The following is an 11,474-nucleotide window of genomic DNA, read 5'->3' as shown; positions in this document are numbered from 1 at the left end:
AAAGAGTTATGGATATTGGATTGGTATTGGCTATTGGATTGTATATGGATTGACGAATCCCCATGGATCCTACCTCGGGAGCACAACTCGGTAGGTGTATACGGTGGTTGTGCGATAACTTTGTGCATTGCATCATCATTATCATCATCTTCATTGCACTTTTATACGTTGTGCACATTCTATGTTTGTGTTTTCATTCTTGATTTAATATTTATCTATTTGTGCCTCTTTCATGTACCTGTATTTCGGTATATGTGTATATTACAGAACTGTTAGTGGAGACAGTGTGAGCTATCATTTGGGACATTTTCTGATTGCAGGTGACGTGCCCATAGTGTGTATTTTATGTGCTTTAGTTTCTACTTTACTCAGTCAGCCTATGATACCTACTGAGTACAAGTGGACCGTACTCATCCCTGCTGCGCTCTTTCGGTGCAGATCTAGGTATAGTGTGCCGCACGGTAATTCAGGCGGTGTTTGGAGTATTTTTGAGGTAGCGGTCGGTCTGTGCTTTCAAAGTTGATCTACTATCTCCTTTTGTTTAGTTATGTCTTGTTTTGTATTTCAGAGACAAAAATTGCTCCTTTTGAGCTATCGATTGTATATTTTGACTTCGATACGTACTTAGTTGGTTCACCGAATTTTGGGAGATTTATGGTATCTTTGTTATGTATTTTTCTGCTATTATTATATATGTTTGGTTCGACTTTGTTCTGGAAGCTTTACCTTAGGGTTTGGTGTTGTTTTCTCTTTTCATATCAGTTTGGATGATAGGCGTAAAGGCTTGCGATGACAAGTATCATCGTGACCCTTAATTTTTGGATCGTGACACGAATGGTGTCGGGTATTGCTAGTAATGAGATCACCATGTTAGTAGTGAATTCTTTACGCATGTAATTAAATTTCTATGTAACGCTCCTATAAAACCTTAAAGGTATATATCTTGATACTCACGTCACACGGACTATTTACTATGAACAAATGTTGTTGACATGGTACTAGTTTGGGGTCGAGCTACCATGTGCGAAAGTGGGAAATGTTAACTATTGGATTGTAGGTTACACCTTGTGGGCTAATCCGACCCGAAGGGCAGAGACAAGATTAAAGATAAACTTCCTAGAAAAAAGTTACGGGCATAGTTCTCACATTTTTTTCTCCCAAAAAACACATGCAAGAAAGACAATTAATTTGTGGATTAAACTTTGTTTCCTAGTGAAGCGAAGTTCAGTTTGTGTAACCTTTTCGACGGCAAGTTCAACAATCTTCGATGAGTTATAAAAATAAACAATTTGCTATTCTCCCTCCTCAATTTATCTGACTTGTAGTCGCACCCAAAAGGTTTACAACATAGCTAAGTATGGATTCTTCGACAAAGTTCGTTCTATGAGTTGTACAAGGATCTTTCACTTTATAAAATCTCAAGGGTCTAGAAGAAAGAAGTAAGTTTTTGCCTAGCCATACTGCTGAACCTGTTATGTGATGTACTGTCACGAACTAGGTTTGCTCAGGCTCGTTCACTGGTTCAGTTTGCATTAAAGTATCCAATATGGGCACGTCAATATATTTGCTAAATTTTATGTTGTATATTTTAAAAAATCACATGAAGTAACCACACTCTAGTCACATCCGTTAGGCCCAGGTATGTCGAGCCAAATGAAGAAGAATGAAGAATCCGCGCAACGTAGGTGGCGAAAGAGAGATTGGAGTAAGACAGGAATTGAAGATTACAAGAAGTGAGCTGCAATAATCAACATGATCTGTTAATACAGCAGATTTTCATCAAACTGTGGCAAGAAGATGAAAATCATCAGCTACCACCAAGCATATAGATATGAAACTTGTATGTACAACAGGATCATTGATGAGGGTGATTTCATGCTTTGTAAGGAACTTATAAGCAATGAAACAGTAAGGCTTAAGCATTTGCAGCTTTTTCTTCCGCCATTTCTGACACAGGAAGAAGGGTGCAGATGAGGTTGCGATCTCCATGCACATTGTCCACTCGTCCTGGAAATACAATCACAAGTAAATTATCATCAATACCAAGATATAAGACTCCATTTGTTCCATTTTAATTGTTGTTTTGGCTAATTTCACGCCCATTAAGAACATAATAAATACAAAGGTATCGTTTACTAATTTACACTTATTTAATAAAAATATATTGATTGTTTTATCTTCAATGCCGTGCATTCTTCTTTAATATCAAGGGTACAGTTAGAAACAACAACTAACCTGAGTCTTGAATTCCTAAACAACTTTTTGAGTTAAAACCTAAACTGACAATCAAAATGGGATGGAAGGAGTAGCATTTCTTACTAAATTTGGCAAGGAAAAAAAAATGAAAAGTAACACAATTACAAAGAACAGGGAATCGGTATTGCAATATAGTTCAATAAATGTAAGAACTGTAGATTTCAGCAGATACTTGGAGCTTTTTTCAATCATCTTATTGGATCTCTTCATATGAACTTGCAAATTTACTCTTCCTAGGTCTAACTGTTACACTATATTCATGATGAGAACCCCATGGACCAAAGAGGGAGAGAGAAAGAGTACATTTTTTCTCTTCTAACGTGTGCTCAGTAAAACACACTATTTTTATTTCAAGTACACAAAATTTGATAGAAATAGCTTTTTAGAGCAGTTCTGTTGTAATAGGACATGTTAAGGGCAAGTGTCATGCATGTCCTCAGTTGATTAATTAGTCCATTAGCTATCATTATGCAGGATGATTACATGAAAACTAATGACTCTTCAAAATGAAGTTTTTTGTATAATTGATAACAAAAAGGAAAACACTTTGTGCATGTAGGTTGATTGGGTGTTTAAAATTTAAGGACATAATATCAGTACGGATTGCTAGTATGTGGAAGTATAGAAAATGCATTGACCAGCACTAAGTGCTCGAAAGTATATGTTTGCTGAACGCCTCAACATTTCAATGTATCACTGAATAAGACAAAATCTAATACTTCACAATTTAGCTAACGTTACGTTCGTAGGTTTAAAATTGGAGTTGTAATAGAGATGATAAAGACCTGTAGTTGGCCAGAATTTGGCACTCCTTAGCCATGGAGCAGGGTACGCAGCATATTCCCGAGAATATGGTTTTGTCCATGCATCAGCCATGAGCATTGATGGTGGATGAGGAGCCCCCTGCAACACAAGTCTCAATTAATATCTCCTAATTTATGCAAGTTATAACCAGACAAAACATTTCATTTAAAATAATCCACAAGAAAAAATAACACATATATACCTTGAGAACATTGTTGTTAATATCAACATTCCCTTTCTCAATCTGAGCGATTTCTTCTCGGATGGAGATGAGTGCATCACAAAACCTGTCTAGTTCCGCCTGCATAATATACAGCTACTTCAGGATCACCAAATTAAAAGCTATAATGTGTGTGCTACTGAAACTTTTTCCTGTATCATTCAATATGCATCCTTGTATTATACCTTGCTTTCACTTTCAGTGGGTTCAATCATAAGCGTACCAGGAACCGGCCAAGACATTGTAGGTCCATGAAATCCATAGTCAATAAGACGTTTAGCAACATCTTCAGGTTCTATCCCAGCAGTATTCTGAAAGGTCAAGATTTCAGAAGATTCAGTACAGTATAACAGCCAGTAAAAAAAGGGAGTGAAGTGGAAATGATTCAAAAAAAAACTACCTTAAAGCCCCTCAGGTCAATGATAAACTCGTGGGCACATGTTCCATTGACACCTCGGAAGAGAACTGGGTAGTGCTTCTGTTGATCAATAGCACAAAATATGATCAGCTACGAAGCATACACAAATTGAACACTTGCTGCAGGACAAACTGTTTCGCCCTATAATGAATAAAGACAGGCATAGCGAGTCTGGAAAGCAGAAAATTCAACTCAAATAGAATATGAGTATAAAAGAACAAAAACCTCCAAACGCTTAGCCATGTAGTTTGCATTCAGGATAGCTATCTTTGATGCATCTGTAAGTCCCTTAGACCCCATCATCGCAATGTAGGTATATGAAATCGGCAAAATAAGTGCAGAACCCCAGGGTGCAGCAGAAATAGCACCAAGTGGCTCACTATTGTCGGGAGCTGGGAGCCCTCCAGTTGGCACCTTCAGGAGATTACAATGATTAAGCAAACTAAACAAGATAGATACAACAAAATCCCAGGCCAATGAAGTGAGAAAAGTTTGCAAGTTTGATAATCACAATATTATTTTGAAGAAACATAAATCTAAGCAAAGAACAAGGCTACAGGACCTAGAGAGCTTTATCTAGTAAAGTAACTGGTGATTATCACGGACATACCACAGGGTGTGATGGCAAATATGGTGCCAAGTGCTTCTTCACTCCAATTGGACCCATTCCAGGACCTCCTCCACCATGAGGAATGCAGAATGTTTTATGGAGATTTAGATGACAAACATCAGCACCAATAAAACCAGGGCTTGTCAAACCGACCTGTAAAGAGAAATTAGCGATGAATGAAAAAGGCTGAACAACACCGGCATCTACTCCCCCTCGAAAACAAGAAACGACCAACAACAAAGTGGTATGGTTAGTAGCTGAACTAAAACTAAATTTTGATGACGTAATTGAAGAGTAAATAGAAGAAAGGTATTATACATAAGTTTAAAAAACAGCTATCATTTTGTTCAGAAAGTTCTATTGACCACAGCCAAGCTGCTGATAAAACCTTTAAACCAAGGTAAGCAATCCAGAAAAGAGAGAGCTCCAGACTTGACAGCACTGGACACAATATGACTTCACAAAAGTCAGAGCAGACCAAACTGTAGTAAATCGTACTATCTCACATATCATGTGGGACAACTATCAAATCACCCAGGAGTAAGGAAAAAGAGGAAGAAAAGGATAGGAGGGTAAATTAGGGTTCATTACCTAATCCAAATATGTCCCCTTCTTTTAAGATATAAGGTCTAACTTCAAAATTGTTGAGCTAGAATTTAAAGAGATATAATGGTCTTATCACTAAACAGACTCAAAAAAGAAAAATCTACAAGAATTAAAATGATGAAATGTCTGCATCCTAGTTTACACACTATACAAATAAGCTGTAAATCTGAGCAAGAAAAATTACAGCACGAGAGGTTAGGAGTTGATATGAGGTAATTACCTGTGCATTCATGTTAGCTCCATCCATGTACACCTGACCACCATTGTCATGGATTATCTTACATATCTCATCAATTCCTTCCTCGTAAACTCCATGTGTTGATGGATAGGTAACCTGAAATTTAATCAAGATTTAAGTAAATACAACCAATACAGAAAGATGCCATATAATAGTAGCATGAGATTTACCATGAGAGCAGCAAGTTTATCCTTATTTGCCTCAGCAGCCTTCCTCAACTCTTCAATATTAATGTTTCCTTTTGCATCTGTCCCAACAGCAACAATTTTCATCCCACACATTGCAGCACTTGCAGGATTTGTTCCATGTGCTGATACAGGAATGATGCATACATTGCGGTGATGGTCACCCCTCGACTGCAGCAAAACTCAAATTCAATTACACTAGCCAAAAGCTTTACACAGTTAAGGATGAACAAAGGATAAGAATCTGATAATTAAAAGGAAAAACTATAATCCAATGGCCATTAGCATCCAATTATGGTAAATCAAGCATTCTTGGAAGATTAAAACTCTATAGCCTTCTACAACTCCATGAAGGATAACAGAAGTCCAGTAGTAACTAGATTGAAGTAAAGATCATCACCGAGAATGGGGTTTCATCAGGTGATTTTCCCTAATTCTCCCTCCATTCCCTTTTACTACTCCTCTATTGACTTGACAATCCCCTTAAGGAATCATTTATTAAAGGGTTTGTTTTACTAAATTACCCATATTAACTATGCTCTGGAAATCTAAATTTAACAACTAAACTTTATGTAGTTACTTAATGATGAGGGTAATATTGGAGGAAGATAATATCTCTCTCTTGATTTGCTAAAATGGACAAGTAAAAGGAAAAAGTTATCTTTGGTACAAGGGATTGGTATTTGATAGCTGAAAATAGTGAAAGCATGTGCAATATTTTCCCACCTATTTGGCTCTTTAAACATTTCACAAATACAATCTTAATTAAGTTCAGAGACCATAAATCAGATTCGCAAGCAAATTACTCATTGAGATTATGACGAGTACCGTATGATATGCACGAATAACCATCAATCCAGCATATTCTCCAGCAGCACCAGCATTAGGCTGCAACGAGAAGGAATCAAAACCTGTAATTGTACACAATAGGTCACCTAAATCGTCGAACATTTCCTGCAAGAAGGCATGTAACATTCTTGATTAGTTCTTTTGTTTCTGCAGCTTGCAAGCAGGTATTCCTCTAAGCAGTAACAACCTGATAGCCAGCTGCCAGTTCAGTGGGTGCAAAAGGGTGAATATTTGCGAAGTTAGGCCATGTCACTGGCATCATCTCTGTTGTGGCATTCAATTTCATTGTGCAGGAGCCCAAAGGAATCATGCTATGGCACAAGGAGAGGTCCTTCGATTGCAGCTTATGAAGGTATCTCAGTAACTCATGCTCCGTATGGTACCTGAATCATCAGAGTAACAATTAAACTAGCACTAACCTTACAGGATATAGATGGTTAAAACCATTGAAGGATCCCTTACGAGTTGAATATTTGGTGAGTCAAATATGGAGTCTCCCTTGTAAGTCCAGAAGGAATCAGATTTTCGACCTCTTGTGCAATTGATTGAGCAGTGAACGTGACCTATTAACAGCATCAAAGATAGGAACACACTATGCATACATTGAGTTGCTACCAGCAGCATGGATAGGGGAGTAATCATACTTACTGGCTTTCCCAAGGCAAAAACTTTAAGCAGATTGTCCACATCTTCCAAGGTAGTAGTTTCATCAAAAGATACAGTTATCTGAAAAAAAAGTGGGGGTTCACTTAATCATAACATCAATTCAATTATTGATAAGATTAAAATCAAAAAAAGAAAAGCTAGCTAGACTTACAGTATTGTTGTCCACAATCCGCAAGTTAATGTCATGCTTGTAAGCAACATCAGCAATTGCTTTTGCATCGGAACACTTAACCTTTACAGTGTCAAAGAATGGAAGATCCTGAACTTCTACGGTTCCAAGCTTTTTGAGACCAGCAGAAAATGTTCCAGCAAGACCATGAACACGTTGGGCAATGGTTTTTAGCCCCTCAGGTCCATGATAGACAGCATACATGGCAGCCATGTTGGCAAGCAAAGCCTGCATAATAAAAGGACAAAATCATAAACCAATAAAAGGAAATAAATTGCACAGCATCATGCATCAGCGCCTTCTGATGCACATATGAAAGTTAGATAAAGACTTGCAAGAAAATGAGATTTTGATTTGTTTTTACTCTCACTGCTCATGTCCAGACAAAACATTGTATACAAGCAGAAAGAAACATTTTTCAAACCAGTTAAAATATTTACTACTACAGTTTAAGAACGTTCTGTAATATAGAATCTAGTCTAGGAAACATAAATATAGGTATAGCATAGATGTTATTGAAAAACAGTAGTTCACTCAGTACCTGTGCTGTGCAAATGTTACTCGTAGCCTTGTCCCTGCGGATGTGTTGTTCCCTGGTCTGCATCGCCATACGAAGAGCAGGTTTTCCTGCAGAATCAACACTGACACCAATAATTCTTCCAGGCATCATTCTCTTGTATTCTTGGGAAGTTGCCAAGAAAGCTGCATGAGGACCTCCATAACCCATAGGCACTCCAAACCTCTGAGCAGAACCAACAACAATATCTGCTCCAAGTTCACCAGGAGGTTTCAACATTGTCAAGGCCAAAAGATCAGATGCCATAACAACCTTCACTCCATGAGCATGTGCATTCTTAATGAACTCTCCATAATCCAAGATCTCACCTTCCGTCCCTGGATATTGAACTAGTACCCCACAAACATCACCAGACTTATAATCAATGTCCTTAAGATCCACTTTGACTACCTTAAGATCAAATCCATCAGCTCTAGTCTTACAAATATCAATAGTTTGAGGGTGACAATTGCTTGCAATAAGGAAAGTTTTCTTTTTTCCTTTCAGAATATTGTTACACATGGCCATAGCCTCAGCTGCTGCGGTCCCTTCATCTAGTAAAGATGCATTGGACATTGGCAAACCAGTAAGATCTGTAATCATGGTCTGATAATTCATCAAGGACTCAAGACGTCCCTGTGAAATCTCAGCTTGATAAGGAGTGTACTGAGTGTACCAAGCAGGATTCTCCAGAAGATTCCTCAATATAACAGGTGGTACATACGTGTTATAATATCCCATCCCAATATATGACTTAAAAACCTTATTCTTTGAGGCTAATTTTTGCATATGGTCAATCATTTGTGACTCGGTTAATCCACCATCAAACTTATTAAACTTCATGGATTCAATACGAATAGATTGAGGCACAGTGGCATCAATCAGTGCATCAAGGCTTTGGAACCCACAAAACTCAGTCATTTTGCTTTGTTCTTCAGGGGTGGCTGAGTTATGTCGGCGTGGGAAAGTGTCACTTGGCTTCAATGCATCAACAGATATTGATCTAACTTGTTGGTGAGAATTGAAAGATTTTGCATGATTCCTACCCTGGAACGTGTAAGGAGACAATGAAGATACATACCTTGAAGCCCTGTAAAGAGATGCTGGGGATGATGGAATTGCATTGACACGGCTCTGTTTTGATTCTGAAACCAAACGTTTCAGAATTGCCCTGTTTGCCAATTTTCTAGCACCTTCCATTTGTCTTGCCAAAAATATTTTCAAGATTTGTAAAGAGGGAAAAAAAAAAAAACACCCCCAGAAAGAAAGGGATGCAAGATGAGAAAAAGTTGACAAAGTTTAACTTTAAGCTTTGCTTTTCACTATATATATATATATATATATATATATATATTATTTTTCATCGTTTCATAATAAATGAATTATTAAATTTTGATACATAAATTAAGAAAAAAATATTAAAACATAAATTTAACATAACTTTTTATTTTTACCTCTTAAAAAAAAAAGTTGTTTTTATAATAACTTTTCAAAAATTAATTAGCTGTTAAACTGTAAGGGTAAATTTATAAAAAAAATTAATAATTTATTTATTTTAAAACACTAATAAATATCTCAATAATTAACTTATTCCGGAACGTTTTGGAGGTAGTATATATTTGCCCCCTATCTGTATGATTATTTATGGAACAAAAAAAGTGGGTGGTGGAAACGGGTTGTTGAGGATACCTGTCTTTACACAAGGTAATCTTTTTATATTTGTGCAAAATTATGAATCTGCCCCAATTGTCTATAATAGATTAAAAACAGAAAATAAATGTAATATTTTTATTTATCCAGTTTAAAAAATCATGTAAGCCAAAAAAAAATAAAAACTAAACGGTTTAGAAAATCAAATCAAATCAAAAATGCGTTATTACTTGGTTCCAATTTACCCCTTATTATTAATCATAATAATTTCTCTAAGGGGTCGTTTGATAGAGTGTATTGATAAAAATAATGCATGTATTAATTAATATATATTATGAATATCTTGTTTGGTAGCACAATTTTTAGTCAATGTATAACTAATGCAAGCATTAGTTATACACTCTATTATGTATTAATGTGTGTATTACTAATACCATCCATTTTCTATGTATTAGTAATGCAAAGTCTTTAATACATGCATTAACTTATTAAATGACTTTAATACCCCTCAATTTCTCTCTTAAAATATTTCACCATTTCTTTTCCCGCCATTTTAATTTGCAATAGTGAATTTTTTCAAAACATTTCACAATTTTTTTTCCACCATTTTAATCTACAACAATTAATAATTGTAACATATTTAAATAATTGCTTCGAGGGTCTTTCAAAAGATTAAAAAAAAATTGAGACTATTTCTTAATTTTACATCTTATATTTTATTTTTGTTTCAATTATGTTAATCCGTTAGCATAATATTTCATGCGCAAAGATGCAGGTCTTGCAATTAATCCGAAACCTCTATATACTAGTTCAACAATACTAGTTATATTTGAGATGGTAAAAAAATTTTGTTGCAAAAAAGTGTACAAAATCAAAGAAGGGTATTTTTGAAAACAAACATTTTTTTTATAGAAATTATGTAAGATGTATTCTTTCTTATACATCAAACCAAACAATGTATAAGAAATAATACATGCATAACTAATACAAGCACTACAAATGCAAGCATTACTAATACACTATATTTTGCATTGATCTTATACACTCTATCAAACGATCCCTAAGTATTGAAATTAATATATTCAAATGGGATGACATAAACAACCTTTGGAAATTATTGATTTTTTTTTTTCGTCTTACCACCTCAATTGCATCATCTTTCTATTGAACCTTTAAATTTTTTACTTATCACTTTTAATATGACACATTCTTTAAGAAAATAACAATTGATATGATGGTTTTACAATACAACCCCTATTAAATATGTTTATAGTAATATATTGGAGAATAAATAATTAATATTCGGATTAGGATAAAATAAAGAAAATTAGTTTGTCTTTTTCTTGATATGTCAAAAATAAAAAGTAAAAATAAAAATTTAATTAAAAAAATAGTGACAAATAAAAGCAAAGGAGTATAAAATGTGTTTATTAAGCATATTTCATAACATGGCATAGCAAATGTAGTTTACTCATTCTAGACGTGTAAGAGGTATCTTTCTTAAATCTTTTTTTCTCTTTCAATCCGTCTCCTATCAGCACTTTCTCCATCATTATCCGCAACACCCTCACAACCATCTCTCATTCACCTTCAGAGGAGGTCCTCTTCCTTCATTTTACCTGTTATCTCCAAAGGAAAAGAAAAAGGAATCACAAGTAATATTAATTAAAGCAACATCAATATAACTAGGTGTTTTTTTTATGAAAAAAAGTACTGCAGCACATGATTGAGCAGACCTCATAAGTAAATTTGTTAATATAATTAATTACAGAGTTTTACCTATTTAATTTCGTAGTAGTGTCAAATTTTGATAACATTTGTTATTGATAACAAAGACAGAAAGAGAAAGAAAAGATGTTATAGTTGATGATGAAATTTAGGTAAAAGTTGACAGCTTGAAAAAAGGACAAGAAGAAAACATAGCACGAGGTGTAAAATATATTTTTAAAAAATAAATGTAAAATAGAAAAGTATTCAAATAAATTATTAAAATGTAGAAAAAAAATTAAGACCAATGATTCAACTTTCATTAGATAATTTAAAAAAGTTTGAAAGATATAAAGGGAGAAAGTCCATGATAGCATTAATGGTGGATCTGATTTTGTAGTGAAAGGGGGCCAAGAAGAAAACAGTGGGAAAGGGGTTGGGGAGGAGGAGGTAATTCTAATAAAAGAAGATATAAAATTATTATCTTTAGTTTGTCATTCACTTTTTTTTTATGTCATAGTGTGTGAAAGTCAAGAACGT

At 35.0% G+C, this 11,474-nt stretch overlaps 1 protein-coding gene across 1 annotated transcript; it reads right to left on the bottom strand.

The window, feature by feature from the left end:
- Window positions 1-1,717: 1,717 nt before the first annotated feature.
- LOC124890923 (glycine dehydrogenase (decarboxylating), mitochondrial) lies at window positions 1,718-8,893 on the bottom strand. Its single transcript, XM_047402772.1, has 15 exons — window positions 7,563-8,893; window positions 7,004-7,249; window positions 6,835-6,912; window positions 6,649-6,749; window positions 6,374-6,569; window positions 6,166-6,291; window positions 5,323-5,508; window positions 5,135-5,248; window positions 4,309-4,461; window positions 3,924-4,112; window positions 3,681-3,758; window positions 3,466-3,591; window positions 3,263-3,361; window positions 3,042-3,159; window positions 1,718-2,007 (listed from the first exon to the last, which is right to left on the bottom strand). The coding sequence occupies exons 1-15, from the start codon at window positions 8,775-8,777 to the stop codon at window positions 1,916-1,918; spliced, it is 3,117 nt and encodes a 1,038-aa protein (XP_047258728.1). The 5' UTR covers window positions 8,778-8,893; the 3' UTR covers window positions 1,718-1,915.
- Window positions 8,894-11,474: the final 2,581 nt, after the last annotated feature.

This window comes from Capsicum annuum, unplaced genomic scaffold (assembly GCF_002878395.1).
Source record: "Capsicum annuum cultivar UCD-10X-F1 unplaced genomic scaffold, UCD10Xv1.1 ctg2684, whole genome shotgun sequence".
Taxonomy (NCBI): domain Eukaryota; kingdom Viridiplantae; phylum Streptophyta; class Magnoliopsida; order Solanales; family Solanaceae; genus Capsicum; species Capsicum annuum.
This window is presented reverse-complemented; position numbering and strand designations above follow the sequence as displayed.

Coding starts and splice junctions, on each gene's coding strand:
- LOC124890923 (XM_047402772.1), bottom strand. CDS start 8,777: ATGGAAGGTGCTAGAAAATTGGCAAACAGGGCAATTCTGAAACGTTTG. Junction 6,750..6,834: donor TTTTTGCCTTGGGAAAGCCA/GTAAGTATGATT, acceptor TGCTGTTAATAG/GTCACGTTCACTGCTCAATC. Junction 3,160..3,262: donor TTAACAACAATGTTCTCAAG/GTATATATGTGT, acceptor CTTGTGTTGCAG/GGGGCTCCTCATCCACCATC.